This window comes from Amblyraja radiata, chromosome 3, assembly GCF_010909765.2.
Source record: "Amblyraja radiata isolate CabotCenter1 chromosome 3, sAmbRad1.1.pri, whole genome shotgun sequence".
Classification (NCBI taxonomy): domain Eukaryota; kingdom Metazoa; phylum Chordata; class Chondrichthyes; order Rajiformes; family Rajidae; genus Amblyraja; species Amblyraja radiata.
The window spans coordinates 12,281,303-12,304,967 of NC_045958.1; the positions used below are offsets into that span (position 1 = coordinate 12,281,303).

Here is a 23,665-nt window from a genome sequence, read left to right on the forward strand (position 1 = left end):
GAGCGGGTGAGGGAATTTAAATGCTGATCCCGACTATGGGTGCCGACTGTGTGAGGTTTGTACGTTCTCACCGTGACCCGCGTGGGTTTTCTCAGAGATCTTCAATTTCCTCCCACAATCCAAAGACGTACGGGTTTGTAGGTTCATTGGCTATGTAAAAATTGTCCCTCGTGTGTGTAGGATAGTGTAAATGTGCGGTGATCACAGGTTGGCACAGACCCGGTGGGCCGAAGGGCCTGTTTCCGCGCTATATCTCTAAACTAAACTAAACAAAACATTAGAAAAAGAGTTGGTTGCAAAACTGCTGTTTCAATAGACAATAGGTGCCGGAGTAGGCCATTTGGCCCTTCGAACCAGCACCGCCATTCAATGTGATCATGGCTGATCATCCCCCATCAGTACCCCGTTCCTGCCTTCTCCCCATATTCCCTGACTCTGCTATTTTTAAGAGCCCTATCTCGCTCTCTCTTGAAAGCATCCAGAGAACCTTCCACCACCGCCCTCTGAGGCAGAGAATTCCACAGATTCACCACTCTCTGTGGGAAAAAGTTCCTTGACTCCATTCTAAATGGCTTACTCGTTTATTCTTAAACTGTGGCCCCTGGTTCTGGACTCCCCCAACATCAGGAACATATTTCCTGCCTCTAGCGTGTCCAAGCCCTTTACAATCTTATATGTTTCAATGAGATACCCTACCCTCTCATCCTTCTAAACTCCAGAGTGTACAAGCCCAGCTGCTCCATTCTCTCAGCATATGACAGTCCCGCCATCACGGGAATTAACCTTGTAAACCTACGCTGCACTCCCTCAATAGCAAGAATGTCCTTCCTCAAATTAGGTGTCCTTCCTCAAATTAGGCTAAGTGCCTTATATTTCACACACCTCCCGGCTTTGGTGGTACACACGTGAGTTTACAAAATCCTAGAATCCCATATGTTTTCACACAACATTCAACAGTGCCAAACATCCCATTCCCACACTGACCTTTCTGTCCTAAACCTCCATTGGCAGAATGAGGCCAAACGCACATTGGACCAACAGCATCTCATATTTTGCTTTGGCAGCTTACAACCCAGTGGTATGAATATTGATTTCTCGAACTTCAAGTAACCTTTGCATCCCCTCTCTCTCCATCCCTCCCCAGCCCAAGTCATACCAGCTTCAAAGTTGTCTTGTTGAGTCTCATTGTCTGTACTCATTTTCACCTAGCATACAGCTAACAATGGCCTATTTCCTTTATCATTGTTACTTTTTTTGCATCTTTCATCCATTTGCTCTGTATCTCTGATAGATAGATAATTATTATATTACTAAAACTCTCATCTTATTTGTTTGTATGCTTGTCCGTGATAAGTGTGATCCTGAAATTATGCCAAGACGGTACATGATAGCGCTACAATTTTTGGCCCATCTTACTCACCATTCTCCTGTGGTGTGCTGTATCAAGTTTCGTTCAGATTGATGGTATATTTTACAAGTTTTTCACATTTTAAACTTTACAAAAACCACTTTGACAAAAATCACTTCCATCTGCACTGCCCGTTATGCACATATACATAGCCAAGTCCAGTTTTTTAGAAAAATGACAGTCAATCATTGCCTTTTATGAGAAAATGCATCAATTCACTCTCCTGTATTAAATTTCGTCTACTGTTTTCCCATTCTTCCAGGTTACCAAGATATTATTTTATCTTGCCTACCTATTTCCAAGTCATTCATTTTTCATCAAGAGAGATCCATATTTAAACTAACATATTGACAGGTTTCAGACTGGTGCAAGACATTTTCAGAGGGAACTGATTCAACTTTACTAAAATCATTTTCTCCATAACTCCATGTGAACCGCTATATTACTGGTGTTAATATTAGTAACAAGCCTGTCCTTACAAACCTTACAAAGACCAAAATAGGCATGAAATCTTAGACACAACAATATTAAGAAAAGATGGTCAGAAGCAACATGGGCACTTTGAAAACGGACACCTTGAAAATTGATACTAATCATAATCTGACTGGCACATATGGCAGTTATGAAAACCTATAATTAAATACAATTCTTAAATAGAAATTTCCAGGTGACAGTCCACCACCATGGATTTATGATCGACAGTGTAGACCCAAAGGACATAATCACATTTCTTAAAAGTGGAATGTAAAGTTATGGACAGAGGAAGATCCATGGCCGTTAAGGAACTAAACCTCATGGATTTGAAGTCAATGGTAATGGAACTGGTAAGAAACTTGGCAGGCACATTCATTGATAGTGACACCCAGCAATTATTCTTTTATAAATGGTGGCACAGGGGCGCAGTGGTAGAGTTGCTGCCTTACAGCGCCAGAGACCCAGGTTCAAAGCTGACTACGGGTGCTGTCTGTGTGCAGTTTGCACATTCGACCTGTGAACACGCGGGTTTTCTCTGGGTGCTCCGGTTTCCTCCCACATTCCCAAGACATGCAGGTTTGTAGGTTAATTGTCTTCTGTAAATTGCCCCTGGAGTGGACACAAAATTTGGATAACAAAGAACTGGTGTGAACAGGTGGTCTATAGTCAGTGTGGACTTGGTGGGCCAAAGGGCCTGTTTTCACGTTGTATTTTTCAATCCAACAAATAAAAAGGAGTTTCTGAAAGAATTATGAGAACTGGAACTCATTGGCACAGGGAATGATTGATTCCTGTAGAATAGATATATTTAAGGGGTGGCTGGGCAAACACGAGAGAGAGAGAGAGAGAGAGAGAGAGAGAGAAGGGAATAATGGCCAATGCTGTTTGATTTCGCTTTGGAAATAGGCATGGTCTGGCTGTGCTGAATGGACCATTGTAGGGCAATATATCCTAAGTGATTCCATTGTTCCTAGTGTCTAGGATAGAACTAGGCTACAGGTGATTGCTGGTTGGCAGGACTTGGTCGGCTAAAGGACCCGTTTGCATGCTGTATCTGTAACCAGACAAGGTGGAAAGTTACACACCCAAATCTGTCAATGGCACAAAGTTAGAGAACATAGCCAGATATTCTCAGGAATGAAATTGGGAAATAGCACCATTTGTTTCAGCTAAAATCAAGTCAAGTTTGTTTAATTCTGAACGATAATTTTATTTTTGAAGATATTAAGGTACACAGGAAAAAGGCAAGTACAATAAGCGAGTTCGGTATTCCGACTGGGCATGCCCAGGTCACTCGCTGTGATGGAAATGGGTTTTAGGAATTAGGGGTACTCTAAGTTCCGTGAGGCTGAGGTTGGGAAGGAAGGGGGGATTTTTTTATGTGCGGTCATACCCATGTAAGAGTACAAGAATGCACAACTTGTTTATTGTGTATTTATAATATAGTTTATTGTGTATTATATGTCATAGCTGCTTTCTTGCATCTCTCTCTCTCTCTCTCTCTGACGGACTAAAGCAATGATTATAGCAGCATAGATGACATTTCGGGTCGAGACCCTTGTTCAGACTGACAGTCAAGGGAAACGGGAGATATAGGCATATCTTCCATCATTTGTCCTTAGTACCGTCTATATCTCTTGTCCCCCTTTCCCCTGACTCAGTCTGAAGAAGGGTCTCGACCCGAAATGTCATCTATTCCACTCTATTTTCGTTGCTTTCGTCCGTCTGTCCGCTCGTCCTTGGATTAAGTAGCGCAGGATAAAGCTGTGAATTCACGCCATTCCCCTCCCATTCCCAATCTGACCTTTCTGTCCTGGGCCTCCTCCATTGTCAGAGTGAGGCCCAGTGCAAATTGGAGGAACAGCACCTCATATTTCACTTGGGTAGCTTACACCCCAGCGGTATGGACATTGACTTCTCTAACTTCAAATAGCCCTTGCTTTCCCTCTTTCTCCATCCCCTCCCCTTCCCAGTTCTCCCACCAGTCTTACTGTCTTTGACTGCATTCTATCTCTGTCCAACTCATCCCTGACATCAGTATGAAAAAGGGTCTCGACCTGCAACATCACCCATTCCTTCTCTCCTGTCTGTTGAGTTATTCCAGCATTTTACATAGATACATAGAAAATAGGTGCAGGAGTAGGCCATTCGATGCGATCATGGCTGATCATCCACAATCAGTACCCCATTCCTGCCTTCTCCCCAAATCCCTTGATTCCACTAGCCTTAAGAGCTCTATATAACTCTTTTGAATGCATCCAATGAGTCGGCCTCCACTGCCTTCCGAGGCAGATAATTCCACAAATTCACAACACTCTGGGTGAAAAGGTTTTTCCTCATCTCAGTTCTAAATGGCCTACCCTGTATTCTTAAACTGTGGCCCTTGGTTCTGGACTCCTCCAACATCGGGAACATGTTTCCTGCATCTAGCGTGTCCAATCCCTTAATAATGTTATGTTTCCTTAAGATTCCCTCTCATCCTTCTGCCATCTTGGGAATTAACCTCGTGAACCTACGTTGCACTTCCTCAATAGCAAGAATGACCTTCCTCAAATTAGGAGACCAAAACTGCACACAATACTCCAGGTGTGGTCTCACCAGGGCCCTGTACAACTGCAGAAGGACCTTTTTGCTCCTATACTCAAATCTTATCATTATGAAGGCCAACATGCCATTAGTTTTCTTCACTGCCTGCTGTTTCTTGCATGCTTGCTTTCAGTAACTGATGTACAAGTACACCCAGGTCTCGTTGCACTTCCCCGTTTCCTAATCTGACACCATACAGAAGAAGGGTCTCGACCCGAAACGTCACCCATTCCTTTGCTCCAGAAATGCTGCCTGACCCGCTGAGTTACTCCAGCATTTTGTGTCTACCTGCCATTTAGATGATAATCTGCCTCTTGTTCTTGCCACTAAAGTGGATAACCTCACATTTATCCATATTACACTGCATTTGCCATGCATCTTCCCACTCACCCAACCTATCCAAGTCACCTTGTATCCTCATAGCATCCTCTTCACAGTTCACACTGCCATCCAGCTTTGTGTCATCTGCAAATTTGCTAATGTTACTTTTAATTCATTCATCTAAATCATTCATATATATTGTGAATAGCTGCGGTCCCAGCACAGAGCCTTGAGGCACCCCACTAGTCACTACCTGCCATTCTGAAAGGGAACTGTTAATTCCTACTCTTTGTTTCCTGTCTGCCAACCAATTGTATATCCATGTCTAATACCCTACCCCCAATACCATGTGCTCTGATTTTGCCCACTAATCTGTGTGGGACCTTATGAAAGGCTTTCTGAAAGTCCAGGTACACTACATTCACTTGTTCTCCCTTATCCATGTTACTGTCTAGCTGAAATTAGTTATTAGGGATAACATTAATTTCCTTTCATTCATTTATGAATGACAAATAATTTCAATTCAATTCATAATGTACAGGTCTATTACCAAGAAGATCTTGGAACATTTCACATTGTTTGTCAATGCTCTGCATAGTCTACTCTTCTGCCTCACTTTCCCAAAGTTGGCAGTCCCCAGACCGTCGGGGAGTGGGTTCCTCGGGAGTTGGAGTTTCATCTTCGCGCTGGCTGTGGGCCTGGGGTCTGCCATTGCTCCGGTCCAGTGTTCTGTCGATCCAGGGTTGCCCCGGATGTCTCCGGTCGTCTGGCAGCGCTTGAGGCGCCGGGGACCCGGGTTCAATCCTGGCTGCGGATGAGACGCAGGTCTGTGTGCACGCAGCAGCCGAGAATGTCTCTTCCCTGTCTCCCATGTGCATCTACCCCCTCTCTCGCTGTTATACCCCGCTCTCCCACTATCTGGCAGCCCCGTTCCTCAGATTAAATATATTTTTACACATAAATTATGAATAAAGATAAGAATTTATACACAGTTTATACAGCCAGCGCTTCGTCAGCTTTTTCTTTTTGGCGTATGACCGTTGACAAATCCCATGATTCCTTTTGTTTTTCGGAATACCGAAGCTCGCTCATACAGATAAGACAGAGCTTTCATGATCACACTCAATGGTAGAACAGGATCAAGGGGCCTACGGTGATCCTACATTATCTCAAAAAGTTCTGTTCAATGAAAAAGTTAAATTTACTCTTACCTACATATCTCCCACCAGGTTTAATAACTTTGGTACTTCGACTACGGGTTTCCTCCTCTGCTTGAGTCATGCGTTCTCGAGTGTTCAGATAAGAATCATTTGTTGCACATATTGTAATTTTATCCTGTATGCTCCCAGAGCAATCCAGTTCTGCAACACCATCACTACAGACAGAGAATTTGGAATGTTAAATTAAACATGGTAGAAGCTGCAGTTAGGCTTAAATGGTTCAAAGCTGATGAAATGCAAAGCTATTTTTGAACATAATTTCTGACAGTTTATGCTGAATTACATATACTGACCTGTGCTTTTTATTGCATTTCCTACAATTAGATTATTGTGCATTTTTAAATGTGTTAACTAATGGAATGGCAGATACACTGCCAATACACTTTCAGATGCATCCATCTGGAGGAGTGGATAACATCATTTTGCAGCCTAGCAATTTAATTGTGTGACCATCTTTCCACTTGATGAGTAATCCAGAGGCTTATATTCACAAATTCCACAGTAGAAGATGGGACATTTAAATTGTTATCTAATTTAATACGACAGAGAAACACCAACCACAAAACCAGCAGAGAGATTATCCCTCAAGTACGTCAAAGGTCCAGAGAAGGAAATCTGCTACAATGCCTTGCTTGTCATTCTAAGACCATGGTAATGTGGTTGACCCCGACTTGGCCTAGAAAGTTACTCATTAGGGAGAGTTAATAGATCCTACCCCTGAGGCATGTGCATAATAACTTAAAGAATCAAAGTTCTTTAATGTGAATTAATGACAACACAAATCTGTCAGGACATATTATTCCTTATTTATTAACATTACTGTGTCAATATTAATGAATGGGGGGGAAAAAAATGTTTAATTGGGCAGATCTTTCTGTCACAATAATTGATGTCTACCTGCATCTGTGCCTCAGATGTTAGTTTCAGCGAGACCTGCACTGTTCTACTAGGTAGATTTCCCACTGAGTTCCCCAAAGAGTCTGCTGGTGCTGTGCAGCCCTATTTCTCTGAATGCAATCAGACTTGTAGCTTCAATAAAACGCAATAGGTTAGTTCTAATTTGTATAAAATGTCCTAAAATGTATGGTTTCTATCCACTTAACAAATATGTGGAGGACTTCACGAACAGAAAAAAATAACTAATTTCACCAATCCAGACTCCAGAGGCAAAATAAATTAGTTTTATGGGCCTGTCCCACGGGTGACATTTGGGCGACTGCGGAGCGTCAGTGACTGACGCCCGTAAAACCGTCGAGTTGCACATCATACACGCTGATGTATGCTGTCATGCGGGTGATGCCCAGTTAGGGTTGAGGCTGTAAAATATTCTTCCTTCAATGCATGGATTTTAAACATTAATATATTACATTTAATACAATAAAATCAATTGTGCAAGTGAAAAGATGTCCGAGTCGTTCCATTTTATTTATAGATGTATTGGTCCACTTCCAGATCCGATCACCAGGAATAGATTCAATGAGTGTAGACTGAACTCCTGTCTCCTCGTCCCCCCTCCCGCCCCCATCCCTCGTTCTCCCCTCACCTCATCATCCCTTCTCCCCGCTCTACTCTTCTCCCCCTTATCCACTACCCCCTCCCATTCTCCACGCCCCCCCCCCATTTGTGGACCCAGCCTGCGACCAGCGATCCCCCGCACACTAACCCACACAAGCTAGGGACAGTTTACACAAACCTGTGCGCCTTTGCTAACCCCAGCCCGAGCCCTAATGCCTAACCCTAACTCTAGGTTGATAGTTTTGTATAAGCATAAATTGCCCCTAGCCTGTGTGGGGTAGTGTGCGGGGGATCGCTGGTCGGTGCCGACTCGGTGGGCCGAAGGGCACTGTATCGCTGAACTAAATGTCACACAGGGGCCCCAGGGGTTGGACTCGAACCTCCAATGTTCTGCCTGCTCTTCAAGGGAACTAAACTGTTGACCACGAGTTGTCCCAGAGGCATACTCTCTTCCAATGGTCTCTCCAAACCCCCAGAGGCAGCGGGCTTTTCAACTGGGTACAGGCAATGTTGTCAATGTACTCCCACACTCACCACCCACCTGCTCCGGCCACTGAGTCTAAATACCCACCACCCATTTTGAAGCAAGGCGAGGGGGCGGATGGGGGGTGTTCCCAAAGTCTGCATTTATCCCATAGTCAATGTTACTAAAACAGATGATGTGGCCTTTGTGCAGAATTATTAGTGGGATCTAGCTGTCACAGGCTGTGTCCACAAATGGGGGGCGTTGGGGAAAGTGGGGGGTGGGGGGAGAATGGGAGAAGGGAGGGAGAGGGAGAGAAGGGGATGTGAGGGGAAGGGGGTAGTGGATAAGGGGGAGAAGAGTGGAGCGGGGAGAAGCCCTCCCTTCACCACCTCCAGTTTAAATTCCATTTGGAATATTTTGGAGGACCAAGAAACCAAGAACCAAGAAGGGAGGAGAGGGGGATGCCCCCCATTTGTGGACCCAGCCTGTGACAGCTAAATCCCACTAACAACCTGTGACCAACAGTTTAGTTCCCATGAGGAGCAGGCAGGAGCTAGGGTTAGGGCTACGACTAGGGTTAGGGTTTCCTCCCGCACTCCAAAGGCGCACAGCTTTGTATAAATTGTCCGTAGGATAGTGTGCGGGGATCGCTGGTCAGGTGGAGAATGGGAGAAGGGAGGGAGAGGGGGAGAAGGGGATGTGAGGAGAGGAGGTAGTGGATAAAGGGGAGAAGAGTGGAGCGGGGAGAAGGGAGGAAGAGTGGGGAAGGGAAGAAGGGGGGGGGAGAGGAGAGGGAAGAAGGGTAGAGGGAGTGGAGAAGGAGGGAGGAGGGATGGTGGCGGGAGGGGGGAGGGGGGGGGGAAAAGAGGGGAGAGGGGAGTTCAGTCTACACTCACTGAATACATCCCTGAGAAAAGAGACAGTGATCGGATCTGGAAGCGGATCAATACATTCATAAATAAAATGGAACAAATTGATTTTATTGTTTTAATTTTTAATATATTAATGTTTAAAATCCATGCATTGAAGGAAGAATATTTTACACCCCATCTGTGGTCCCCAACCCCAACCTGGCATCACCCACAGGACAGCATATGCCAGCGTGTGACAGGGCGTATGACATGATGAGACACCATAATGTTGCCCCAGGATTTTGACCATTCCAAAATCCTGGGGCGACAAGGAAGCACCGTACGTTACCGCGCATCACCGCATGCGTCACCACGCGTCACGACGTGCTAACCTATTTTTAGGCCATCGTATAAATGACGCGCAAATGTCGCCCAAGTGGGCCAGGCCCTTTACTGTTGCATCATTCTCAGCTAAAATGATAATTAACTGAAAGGCAACTGTTTGTGCATTATTCAGAATGTCTGTGCTTGTCAAGTTCATGTTCCTGGAGTATAATTAGGCCACTCGGCCCATTCAATCATGGCTGATCTATCTTTCCCTCTAAACCCCATTCTCCTGCCTTCTCCGCATAACCCTTACTGATCAAGAATCTGTCAATCTCTTAAAATATCCATTGACTTGGCCTCCTCAGCTGCCTGTGGTAATGAATTGCAGATTCACCACCCTCTGACAAAAGAAATTCCTCCTCATCTCCTTTCTAAACGTATGCCCTTTTGTTCTGCAGCTGTGGCCTCTGGTCCTAGACTCTCCCACTCGTGGAACATCCTCTCCACATTCACTCTATCCTGGCCTTTCACTATTTGATAAGTTTTAATGAGGCCCACTACTCATTCTTCTAAACTCCAACAAGTACAGGACCAGTGCCTTTAAACACTCATCATATGTTAACCTAATCATCCCTGGGATAATTCTCGTAAATTTTTTTTAATTGCTTTTGCTTTGATTAAATTTGAAGCAAATTTGGCTGAACACTTAAGTTAGGCATAGCTATTATTTTGCAAAAGAAAAAATTGTTAAGAATGCTAGATGTAAGAAAATTAGATCAGATGAGCAAGTTGAGGCTCTTGAAATGAAATAACTAAGAAGCCTGCAAGATTCATCCCAAAGCCTGTAAATCCCTACCATTTAGAACAGTCAAATCAAAATACAGACCATGATATCTGTCTAATGGAAAAATAAATGATATCTTCAAATAAAGGATGATCCAACATTTGAATGCTACGAGATGACTAGGACATTGCATTTAAGAGGGATTTAAGGGATGGAATGAAAAATAGTGTTAAAATGAAACAAATTTCATTCCACAGTCATTCAATATGCTATATGAAAAAGCTAGTTTAGAATACCTGGAGACATACTGCTGAACACATTCAAAGCTTCCCTGAGGGTTATCTTTTCCAACATTGGATACATAAAAATCAAAATTTCGTCCTTCATTATGGTTATCTGTTCTTGGAATCTTTATCAACTATGGAGAAAGGAAAACAAATTTACATTAGCATTTTTGATGTGAAACAGACTTTCCTTGGATGAATTAATACACTATTCCTACATAATGCCTGAAGAGCAATGGAACCAAATATTACAACTATTTGCTCAAAAATTGAATTCCAAGCCCTCTGTTCCAAGCACATACACACTGGAACCCCAACTCACACTCGAAACAAATATATGAACCAGGTGTTGGTCCATCAGGGTTGCCAGTCAAATGAATATCAGATTAGAGTCACTGTAATACTTTTATTCCCAGCATTGACATAGGCTAAAACACTTGTCAATGTTGACTATAGCTACAATTATACATTGTATTTTAATTATTAGATAATAAACACAATTAGAATATCAACTTTGGTTGTTTCTTAAGGGTCTCCGACTTTGTGACTCTGACACTCGTTACTCCTGAATTCCATATCGCTCCTTAGATATTACCCATTTCAAAGTTGCAAAGTCATCCCCTCTGACTTTCCCTATCTACAATATCCCCAATGCTTGCGATTCCGTCATAATGTGTTTTAGTCATCCTGTATCAGGTTGACGGCAATTCTGTGCCTGGTGACTTTTCTCACAGGATCTTTCAAATTTTAGAAACTTCCAGTAACGCATCCAATATGATCAACAACACAGGCCATTTGGTAACTAAACAGTTTAAGGACATAGAGTTTTTCTCTAACGCAGTTACATCTGCAGCATTACTATCTGTGCCATCTGAACCAAATGCAAATTAAATTCTCAGTGCGTTTTCCCTTACCCGAGAAGTTGCATAACGGCACACCAGTCACAAATCCCCAAGTCTGAAGAAGGGTTTCGGCCCGAAACTTTGCCCATTTCCTTCGCTCCACAGATGCTGCCTCACCCGCTGAGTTTCTCCAGCATTTTCGTCTACCCCAGTGAATGTTGCTTATACCGTCCAAATATATTATCCTTACTCTGATCTACTTGTTGAGAGTATTCTTATTGGCACAAAAAATTGTTAATTACTGCACAAGCAATCCTCTAGCTCAGATTGCTAATCACCAACTGTAATTTACTTTGGGACATCTCACCAGTATCCATTTCTTGGCCCATTTGCTACCTTCCTTTGCTGGCTCTTTTTGCAAGCATGTGGAGGGCTTCTGTAATGGACACAATCAGCCCTGGTAAACTCAGCCAAAAAGAAGCTCAATACATATTTTTTGCTTTCACACACTGTTGCTGTCAGTGTCCATTTTTGCAGCTGCTAGCTGTTGGTTATGTTTGCTTCTTTTTTCTAACTTGGAGTATTATTCAAACTTGGTCAAACTTCCATTGATAACTGGCCCTGTCTCCATAAACTATAATAATAATAATAATAATGGATGGGATTTATATAGCGCCTTTCTAATACGCAAGACTATGAATGTTTTAACCAAGTTGAAGTACCGCATTGTCACCTACAACACAAATTATTTTGGCAAATAACCAATTCGCTTTAACTAAACCAAAGGATTATCAATTGCTATCCATTCTGATTTTTATCTTCCCATTTTACAAATTTTAAAGTATTCATCCATTTTCCACAATAATATTATTAGAATTGCATGCCCAGTGACTTCATCCATTTCTCTTATCAAATCATAATACAACTATATTTGTAATTTTCTAAGATTGGCCATTAAATGACATTTTGAATATCAATCTTAGTTCCACTGAAACATATTGCAAGTTAAATAAACAATTCATGGTATTTCCTGAAAATATTCCAGGTTTTGAAGGCAGTAAGTTACAAGCTTCCAGGTATCTCAATTACAAAGTGGTTGCCACGTATGCAAGAAAATCAGGAGTCTTTGCCACAGACACCACACCAGCTCCAAGAAGAAATATACAGAACATTCTCCCACTCCACAAAAGCTGATTTGCTCAGTGCCACTACTAACCACTACCCACCAATAAGCTAAAAGGTGGAAACACTTGGAAAATTTGAATTTTTTACTGTTCATAATGTCCATATTTGAGTGCCTTTTATACAGGAACATGTATGTTTTTATTATGTTATGGACATCCAGACTCTAGCGCCACAGTGGTGCAGCAGCAGAGTTGCTGCCTTACAGCGCAGGTATGTGGGTGAATTAGCGTCTGTATATAGTCCCTAGTTTGTAGCATTGACTAGTGTACAGCATGGACTCGATTGTTGGGCAGCGTGGACTCGATAGGCCAAAGGGCCTGTTTCCACACTGTACCTATAAAGTAAACTAAATGCAATGACCAACTAAGTAACGCTGAGGTTTCTAAAAGTTTGGCTCAACCCCATTAGTTGATGAACTAATCAGTGACTAGGGAAGAGATTATGGTGGAAATCAAAGATCATGGCCCAGATTACATAGCAATAATCGTAAAAATACTATACATCTAATATTTTAAAATTAAGCTTCACATGTGAAGATCCTGAAATTAAGCCATTAATTTGGCACATCGCCAAAAAAATGCTCATTTGCATTGGTCCAATACAAACAAACTTAAATTGTTTGAAATTACACAAATTTTGGTAATGTGGTATCATAGTAAAACACAAAGAAAATAGACACCTAATTATACACGATTTTAAAAATGAGTCACTTGGCTATGTCCTACTACAAGATCATGACCCAAAACATCGACCATCCCTTGGCTCCACAGATGCTGCTCGAGTTCCTTCAGCAGTTTGCTTTGGCTCCAGATTCCAGCATCTGCAGTCTCATGTCTGCACTAGGTTATAATTACTGCTTCACAAATTGTATACCTCAAAAAAAACTAACCATAAATTGCAATGGAGTAATATTAAAATTAAAGTTCATGATATTTAAGATTCTACTTTAATCCAGTGTGTGTCTGAACTTTACTTGGTACTTTATATGATTAAAATGATAATTTTCTTCTGGTTTTTATTTAATGGGACTCACTGCTCAGTCGGCTGGTAGGCAATGCAGCCTGCAAAGTACCAAGGACTCCTTTGAACTCTTGAGACAGTATCAAAAAAGGGTGAATTCTTACTACGGCAGATCACAAGGTTATTGCAGGAAACTACATTCCCAATCATTGTAAAGCACTATCACTTAATCACTACCAATAAATTCTGGGTGAGTGCCACTAGTCTTTCCAGAATGTAGTTGTAGGGAATTTCTGCCCTTCAGTTTCAGATGGCACAAAGACACTGCAGCAGTCGAGAAAGAATGCAGTGTTAGACGGAGATGATACATTGCTGCCAACCAAGCATCAGTAAAAGGGGTAAAGCAGATCAGTATTGGTCCACAATACATTTCAATAGGTTTTAAACCTCCTGCAAACTTAAAGTTCACCCTAATAACCAAAATAGTACAAGTTACAGGAACAGTATGCAGGAGTCAAAATATGGAAACATGCCCTTCAGCCAACTGAATCAACACTGACCATCCAGTAGCATTTTACACTAATTCCATTTCATTCAATCCCCTTTCCAACTTTCCATCAGCTCTCCCAAATTGTCTACCACTTCCCTACAAGTTATGGTGGACACTTAACCGAGAAGGCTGCTCAACTTTGCTATGAGAGGGGAAACTAGATCATCTAAAGGAAATGCCAGTATTCAAAGTGAGAATGTACAAATTCCACATACACAGCAGAGGTCAGGATTGAATGTACATCACTGGCACAAAGAGGCAGTAGCTCCATTAGCTACGCCACTCGCAAGTGGAATCAAGTGGCTTAAAATAAATGATACAAATTAAGATTCAAATGGGAAGCTACAAATGAGATGGCTGGATATTTAAAATGCATCAAGGGAACATTGAATATTTTACCAAGTGCAACTGGTAAATAGAGCTGTGGTTCTGCCATATTAAGCTCAAATCAAATTACCTACAAGCATTTTGTAACATGACGATGTGAATACATTAATGCATGCATCTACGCCAATCAACCTTTTAGAAAGTTCCGTTTACGTGGCCAATGATATTAAGTTTGAACAAAAGCTATTGCAATTAAAAATATTGTAAAAGCACAATAAATTGGAACTCCTTGCTACCCGATGAAAGAAATAATTTCACTTTCTCCATGAAGCTTTGGGTCTTTTCCTCCAAAATATAATACTACAATCCATTTGCAGCAATACATTCTTGATGGCCAATTTTCTTTTTCTTCAGTTGGTCCTTTAGCCTCTAGCCACTAGGTGATCAAGAACTCAAAAACTAGATTCTATACTTGTGCTAACTTTAAATGGTTGGTCAGTGTGTCTTGTCTCCAAAGACGTACAGGTATGTAGGTTAATTGGCTTGCTAAATGTAAAAAAAAATTTTTTTACCTAGTGTGTGTAGGATAGTGTTAATGTGCGGGGATCGCTGGTTGGCGTGGACCCGGTGGGCCGAAGGGCCTGTTTCTGCGCTGTATCTCTAAACAATACTAAACGAATAGTTCAGACAGCAGTCCAAGACCCCTCCAATGGACTCCTTATGGAAGCAATCGGAAAAGAATGGATGGAGCAAAAAGAATGGCGCAATATCCTCCATTTACAACTTGCAGAATTCACCAAGGGAAAATCTACAGCATTTGTAAGTAATGTTTCAGATAAAAGTGTCTTCCCGAAAACTGAATACCAAATTTTGCTAGTCATTTAAAACAGAAGATTTGTAATAACATTCATAACAAACGGCAACAGCTATGGTTTTATAGGCATCTAGGTTTTAAGAATATACCCATGATAATTGAGATTTAAACAGATCTAGAGCAAAATAAGGCTTCCACACAGAAAATAGGATGATTTATCAGAATTATCACAGAATAATCAATTTCTTAAATGGTCATCATAAATTGTACAAGAGTAATCTTATTCCCCTCACACTGTTGGCAGTAAACAGTGATACTAGCCAATAATGCCATTTACTGAGATGCAAGGTATATTTTCTAAGTTGCAAATGTAAATTTAAGAACATTTCATATTCAAGTTTCAGGCTACCATCAACCAAACCTTCAATACATTCTACTGATCCAAGGGCAACAAGACCACATGGCACATTACTACTGGTGCCTTAGTCAAAGTTCTTAACTCTGGAAAGAAAAGAGGTAATAGGTAAAATTTGCAGAGTGCAAAATTTGAGTACACTTTGAACTGAAAAGACGACTGTGCTGAACTTAAAAGCGACAGGGACATATGAAGGAGAAGGCAGATGAAATTTAATGGAAAGAAGATGCAAAATTATACATTTTGATAAGGAAAATGAGGAAGGAAATATAATACAATGGGTAAATCTTATAAAGAATGAAGGTGGACCAGATTTAACCAAGTGATTAAGTACATAAATCTTTGAAGGGCTGGTTGAGAAAAAAAAAAAAAAAAATTGTCATGAGATTTATAAGATTGAGGAAAGGAGCACAAAAACGAAATACAGGGTCACAACCTTTTATCCGAAAGCCTTGGGACCAGACACTTCTCGGATTTCGGAATTTTTCGGATTTCGGAATGGAAGATTTTTAGCGTAGATTAGGTAGGCGGCTTGAAAAGTCTGGAGCGGCTGCCTCCTCCCCGGAGACCAGGGAATCATTGTAAATCATTGCTTAAATGTTAGTCAGTTAGTTTGGAGGGATTTTATGTGGTGGGGGGGGGAGGTGAAGGGGTAAACTTTAATTCTTAGTCCCCTACCTGGTCGCAGAGGCGGGGAGCGGGCAATGCCTTACCGGGTCGCCGTGCAGTAAGCTCCGGAGCGCTGTGGCCGCCGACTCCCAACATCGCGGAGCTGGGGCTGCGGGCGTCTGGCCGTGAGCGGCGCCGGTTGGAGCTCCGACCCAGGCGAACTCTACCCCTGGCTGCGCGGCGCTCCAAATCCAGCGCGGCCCGCAGTCGGACGCCCGCAGCCCCAGCTCCGCGATGTTGGGAGTCGGCGGCCACAGCGCTGGGATACCAGCGGGGAGCAGGGCAATGCCTTACCGGGTCGCCGTGCGGTAAGCTCCTGAGCGCTGTGACCGCCGACACCCAACATCGCGGAGCTGGGGCTGCGGGTGTCCGGCCGCAGGCGGCGCTGGATTTGGAGCGCTGCACAGCCAGGGGTAGAGTTTCCGGGGTCGGAGCTACAACCGGCGCCTCCCGCGGCCGGACGCCCGCAGCCCCAGCTCCGCGATGTTGGGAGTCGGCGCCCACAGCTCTCCGGAGCTTACTGCACGGCGACCCGGTAAGGCATTGCCCGCTCCCCGCCTCTCCGACCAGGTAGGGGATTAAGAATTAAAGTTTCTCCCTTCACCCCCCCCCCCCCCCCCCCCTTCACATAAAAGCCCTCCAAACTAACTGACTAACATTTAAGCAATGATTTACAGATGTTTAAGTGTCTCCCCGGTCTCCGGGGAGGAGGCAGCCACTACAGTAGTACAGACCTGGGTTGACCGTGGGTCGTTTCGGGTCAAGTTTGGTGCCAAACGCGAGCTTTGGTGTGCAGACGACATCCTGGAAAAAATGTACGGTTTTCGGAGCTTTTCGGTTTCCGGAATTTCGGATAAAAGGTTGTGCACCTGTAGTGCAACTTTACAGTATTCGAGCAGTTCAGGCACAAATGGACTACTGCATCCAATTCTGGCATCCATGCCAGGGGTTCAGAGCAGATAATTTGCAGGTTAATTCCAGGAATGAAAGACGTGCATTATGGAAAAGATTGAAGCTAGGATTGTTTCCCCAAAAGGAAAAGTGTGCAGCAGCATGGTCTCACATTTTCCCTGCTCAAAAAAAAGTCCTGTGCCCTTTTGCAAGAATTAGTTTGACTGTGGTGACAAACCCTGGGGAGAACAGAGACGCGCTTTTAAAATAAAAGTAATATTCTCAGATTTTAGATTAAATAAAACATATTGCCACTTGGATTTAGATTCAAGATCCAAGAGCAACAGAGGACAGAGCTAGTGGAATTCCCCCAGTGTCCTGGGTTCAATCTTGACCTCCAGTGTGCTGTATCGAATGTACATATTTTCTGTGAATGCATGGGTTTCTTCCCACAATCCAAAATGTGTGGTGGATTGTTAGATTCATTAGCCACTGGTGTATGGATCTGGAGTAATTTACAATAATTATTTGGAGTAGTTATGTAGGAAGGATAAAATGGGCTATGGTAGGGTTGTTACAAAAATTGATGTTTGATGCTATGCATGAACTTATGGATTGTATTTCTTTGACCCCGACTCTAACACTGCGCATGAAATAGACTTGATTTAAATTGAAACAAGAGGTTTTGGGTTAACTTGGTGTGTTCAACAATCAGTATCTGGAGTTGACCGTTACCTGCCAACCTACTCTCACCAGCACACCACCAATTATGGTGTCATCCACAAACTAACCAATCGGGCTACCTACATTCATTAAAATTACTGATATACATGAGCATCGAGCACCCCTCCCTGTGGCACAGCAGCCTCCAATCTGAAAAAACTCTCACTTGCAACCTCTGCCTCCTTCCACCAAGCCAATTTTGTATCCATTTGGCTAGCTAATCCTCATTGATCACCCTTTTGGACAACCTACCATGTAAGATCTTATCAAAGGCCTTGCTGAAGTCAGTGCTGACAGTGTATACTGCCCTGCTCTCGTCATCGGGAGCAAACCACCCACAACACTTCACTGGACTCAATTTTTTGACATTAATATCTCATTCCAGAACTGAACACGAACTACAAGAAAAATGTTTTTTTTTTTAAATAAAAAGGTTGGTTTCTCAAAATTATAAGTTCTCCTTACCCCTTGAAGTCCTTGGAATTGTATTGTTGGTTGAGAGATAGAGGAATTCTGGGGGAGAAAAAAAAATCATAATTAGTTTCAATTAAACTAAAAGAGAAAATACAAAAACTCAGTAATGCTGCCCAATCTGAGTATTGAGTATTTGCGTTATTTTCATATTTCATGCATCTACATTTTGCTTTCGCAAACAGTTAATTATTTAAAGTTCAACTTAAAAGATATTTTCTAAGTAATTGCAGTTAAGTTCACATATTATAATCACAATTTGCATTTCTATGTATTTCTAGTTACACAATTAATATTGTCAATATAAAGAGTAAAAGGCAAAAGTTAACACCAAACTATATTATGACAGCAGGGTTGTGCATACGAGAATCAGTACAGGCAAAAATAATATTTTTGGAAGGAGACAAGAGTACTAGATCTGAAACTGAACAAATTATCCAGTTGACAAAAGCATCTTTTGCAATCCTATCTTTGCACAACAGTGACATTTTATTCATTACGAAACACGTGTTCATTACTAATTTTTACTACCCCAAAATTTAGTAAGCACCAGCTCTCTGCAAAGACCATAAATTCTTACCTGCATCATGCAGTGCTGAATTGCCTGGTGCCCAAAGAACAATATTGCTTCTAATCCATAAACGAGAAAGTAAACCTTCAACAGATATTCCCACCAAAGCATCAACTTTTTACTGGGTATAAGGTATGAAAATGCCATGACCCTTGCTGTACTTTACCCAAATACCCATCGTACATATATAAAGCCCAACACAACCAAGCCCAATGACATATTCAACTCTGAAAATTGGCACAAAGCAAAACAATCCATGGGAGCTGGAAACAGCAAATAAATCAAACTACTGCAAGATTATAATCAGACAACATTTATGGATGTAGAAGTATAGAATTTCAAAATGAAGCTTCATCAGAATTAACTTGATGCAAGGTCATCAAACAAGCAGATTCTCAATCCACAAACGCTCCCTTACATGCTAAGTATTTGCAGTTTTTATTATAGCAGCATTGCTTATCCATGCGTGATACACATGTGCAGGTTACAAGGAAGCAGTAAATCAGGAGAGGTACCACAGACAACAATCAATCAGCAAGGCATTTGATGAGAATCTGCATTGGAGGCTGTTCCCCGTCCTGAGGTTAAAGTATCAGAGATCAAAAGTGGTCAATTGGATCCAAAATTGGCTTGGTGGTACGAGGCACGGGGTTTGTGATACATAATAATAATTTGGAAGGGATTGTAGCAAGTTAAATGAGCAAGTTTGCAGATGGCATAAAAGTTGGTGGTGACATGGATAGCAAAAAATTGTCCGAGGTTACAACAGGATATAGATCAGCTGGAAAGTTGAAAAACGTACCGGCAAACATATACAGAAAATGTCACGGTGCTAAATACATTTTTTCTATTAAATAAATTTTATTGAGCCACCAAAAAATGGGTACAGGTTATGTTGCCATATCCAAGCTCATTTTTTCCAAATGTACATATCAAAACAGAACATTTGAGTATTATACAAACAATATGGGCGGGCAAGTTTATAAAAACACCTCTAAACAAATAAATAAATAAATAATGGGGGGGGGGGGGTTAAATAATACAATTAAAAATAAATACATAAGTATAATGTGTCAATATTCCTCTGTGCAAGAAATTATATAAATGGTTGCCAGATTTTATTAAATTGGTTGACTCTATCCTTTAGAACATATCTTATTCTTTCTAAATGTAATGTCCTGGTCAAATCATGAAGCCACATTCTGGAATTGGGAGTTGTTTTTTTTCCCCCATGAGCAGTAATTTCTTTGCCGTAATGAGACAGTAGGAGAGGAATTGTCGTTCAGCAGTTGTGAGTTGCCTTGAGGTTTCAGATACCCCAAAGATGATTAATAAGGGCTCTGGGTTTAATGGAATGTTAAGAATGTCTGAGATATATTTAAGACATTCTTAATATGTCTAATATATCACACCAGAAAGGAGTTTGGGGAATGATATAAAGTTATGAAAAAGATTAGCATCTGAGGAGTGACATTTATCACAAGTAGGAGAAACATTTGGATATATACTGTGTATGTTTGTCTTGGAGTAGTGAAGTCTATAATTTCTGTATCATTTTGAACTGTACGAGGCAGTGTCTAACATTGTTTGAGCACCTATGTATAAGTTTGAGGCTTTCCTCCCATATTTCAATCGAATCTCTAAAAAAAAGGCTTTTGTAAGAGAAATAGGAATGTTTTGAATTAGATATAGTAGCTGGGGTAAGAAGATCATTTTAATGGTATTCACTCTTCCGAGTAAGGAAATTGGAAGAGATTTCCAGAATTGGATTTTGCTTTTTAGGTTTTCTAATAATGGAAGGAAATTGGTCTGTAGAAGGGAAGAGTAACGCTTTGTAACCTCAATCCCTAGATAAGTAAATTTATCTGTTGTTACTCTGAAAGGAAAATTCTCCAATGTATCTGAGGGAATGGTATGAACTGGCAACAGTATACTTTTATTCCAGTTAATACTGTAGCCTGAAAATGTACCAAACAGGTTAATTTTTTCCAGGGTAGACAAGAGTGCTAGAGAAACGCAGCGGGTGAAGCAGCATCTATGGAGCAAAGGAAATAGGCAACGTTTCGGGACAAAACCCTTCTTCAGACTGATGTAGGGCGGGGGAAACGGGGAGAAGGAAAAAGGAAGGGGAGGAGCCCGAGGGTGGAGGGAGAGCTGAGAAGGGGAGGAGACAGCAAGGGCTATCGGTAATTGGTGAATTCAATGTTTATGCCGCTAAGGTGCAGCTGCCCAAGCGGAACGCTGGAATAGTGGTTTGAGGTTCCGTTATGTACAGGAGAATATCAGCCGCGCACAAAGATATTTTATTTGTAGTCTCTTTCGTGTCGTAACCATGAATACAGGGATCTAATCGAATACTCTGAGCAAGAGGTTCTATAGCAAGGGCAAATGTTAATGCTGATAGGGGGCAGCCTGGTCTTGTTCCCCTGAACAAATTAAAGGGGGATGAGAGCGTCTAGTTTGTGAGAGTTCGTGCTGTCGGATTTTTACAGAAGCTTAATCCATTCCATAAAGTTGTATCCAAAGTTAAATCTCTTGAGGTGCTTGAATAAGTATGGCCATTCAATCTGGTCAAATGCTTTTTCCACGTCAAGCGTTAGTATAGCCAAGTCGTTGTTTCCTTCTCTTTTTGTGTACATGATATTAAACAGACATCTCAAGTTAATGGTGGATTGTCTATTAGGTATGAACCCAGTTTGATTTTGTGTATTAATTTACTTATTAATGGGCTTAATCTATTGGCTAAGATTTTAGCAAAAAGCTTGCCATCTGTATTTAGCAGTGAGATCAGACGGTATGAACTTACTTCTTGGGCATCTTTTCCTTTCTTATGAATCAGCGTAATTGTTGCTTCAGTTAGTGTTGGTGGTAGGGTGCAGTCCGATTGCGCCCCACTACCCAATATATATATATATATACACGATGTCAGAGTATCATTACATTTCTTATATAATTCACTTGGAAGTCCATCTAGGCCTGGTGCTTTACCAGTTTTAAGAGACGCGATGGCTTTTTGAACACAAATTTAAGACCATTGCATTCTTCTTCACTCAATTTAGGGAGATTGCATTTATTAAGAAAGCCAGTCATGACAGGGGAGTTTGCGGTGCATCTGGGCGTATATATAGGTTGGAATAAAACTCTAGGAATCTATCAAGTCTTTGGATTTTGTTAACGCTGTTCCATTGTTACTCTTAATTTTATGTATTGTTTGGTCAGTCTACATTTTTCTTAGCTGTCATGCCAATAATTTGTGTGGTCTGTCTCCGAATTCAAAGTATTTTTGTTTGGTGTATAAAAACTCCTTCCTTATTTTTACAGAGAGTAATTGATTATATTGATATCTCAAATTTGCTATTTTCCTCTGTAAATCAGGGGAGGGAGAGAGTGCGTTATCCCTGTCCCATTGTTGGATCTGTTTTTCTAATTCTTCTATTTTTATTTTATTGTTTTTATTTCTTGCAATTTCGAATGAGATTACACATCCCCTTAAATAGGCTTTAAAGGCCCCTCACAATGTGGCAGGGGAGGTTTCTGGGATATAATTTGTTTCAAAATAAATATTAATTTGGGTTTTTAAATATTCACAAAACTCTTTTTCAGTTAGTAGCTGCGAGTTCAGTCTCCAGGTTCTATTTGATGAGGTCATGTTTGCCAAGTACAGCGAAAAAGTAAGAGGACTGATCTGAGATCCCAATATTGTGATATTTAACATTTGTTGTAAAGGGTATTAATTTTGTATCTACCAGGAAGTAATCAATTCTACTGTATGAGTTATGTATTGAGGAGTAAAAAGAGTAGTCTCTACCAGCAGGGTCCTAAATCCGCCATACATCTCAAAGATTCATATTTTTGAGGAACGTATTTAGGAGTTCACTTGAATTGTTTCTTGGGATCTTTTTGATGGATGATCTGTCAAGATATGGATCCAAAACAGTGTTAAATTCTCCTATTATTAGGTTTGTTTGAGATATATCAGGTATAAGGGTAAAGACCTTTTTGAAGAATGAAGGGTTGTCTATATTGGGTGCGTATATATTAACTAGAGTTAAGGATGTATTGTGTATTTCCCCTGTCACGACCAGATACTGCCCACAGCCCCGCAGAGATGTCCAGCCCGCCGCAAACGTCGCCGAGCCGCAGCCGCACGGCGGGGACCGGAGTAAGTGCTTTATCACCTCCTGCCCACCGATGCCGATCCCGATCCCCCTGGACGTTCGGGAAATGCCTCAGCCGATCAGTAGTGGGGCTATCACGATTGGCCACAATCGTCTCTACGAGCGCGGCCGCCACTCTGGACTGCGTTTCCTGGTGGACTCCGGGGCCATCATGAGCATCGTCCCCTCGACTGGGCTGGACACCCGTGCCAGTAAGCGGGGCCTGTCCTCACGGCTGTCAACCGCAGTACTATCCGCACCTACGGCATGAGGACCCCATCGCTCTCTTTCGACTCCCGCCCGCACGTTTGGACATTTATCGTCGCAGCGGTCGCCCAGTTGCAGCTGGGCGCCGACTTCCTTCGGGCCTTTTCTCTCATGGTGGACGTACTGGGCGGGCGTCTCATTCCACCGGCGGACCTCGGTCCTGCGGCCCGCAACGGCACCCTGCCAGCAGCTCAACACAGTGGCTGAAGTAGAGGACCGCTATGCCTCCCTCCTCGCCGAGTTCCCGGAGCTCCTCGCCCCCGTTTCAACAAAGCGGCCACCAAGAACGGGGTGGGCACCATATTCCCATCGCTGGACCGCCATTACACGCCCGGGCACGCCGGCTCCCGCCTGACAAGCTGCACATCGCCAGGGAGGAATTCCAGCAGATGGAGGACATGGAGATCGTGCGGCACTCCGATGGTCCATGGGCATCTCCATTGTACATGGTCCCCAAGTAATCTGGGGGGTGGAGACCATGCGGACCACTACCCCGTCCCACATATACAGGACTTTTTGGCCCATCTGGAGGGCACAACCTTTTTCTCCAAGGTGAACCTGGTCCGTGGTTATCACCAGATCCCTGT

At 42.2% G+C, this 23,665-nt stretch overlaps 1 protein-coding gene across 3 annotated transcripts in view; it reads right to left on the reverse strand.

The window, feature by feature from the left end:
- Nucleotides 1-23,665, reverse strand: part of ell2 (elongation factor for RNA polymerase II 2) — a 92,674-nt gene that overhangs the window by 51,137 nt on the left and 17,872 nt on the right. The window contains exons 1-4 of one of the 3 annotated variants that reach the window (XM_033017304.1): nt 21,687-21,691; nt 18,078-18,125; nt 10,249-10,370; nt 6,001-6,164 (exon numbers count right to left, since the gene is read on the reverse strand). In XM_033017304.1, coding sequence (XP_032873195.1) covers nt 6,001-6,164; nt 10,249-10,370; nt 18,078-18,125; nt 21,687-21,689 — 337 coding nt within the window. In that variant the 5' untranslated portion in view covers nt 21,690-21,691. Of the gene's footprint in view, nt 1-6,000; nt 6,165-10,248; nt 10,371-18,077; nt 18,126-21,686; nt 21,692-23,665 lie in introns of those variants that run through there. The other 2 variants (XM_033017302.1, XM_033017303.1) reach the window with 2 other exon arrangements.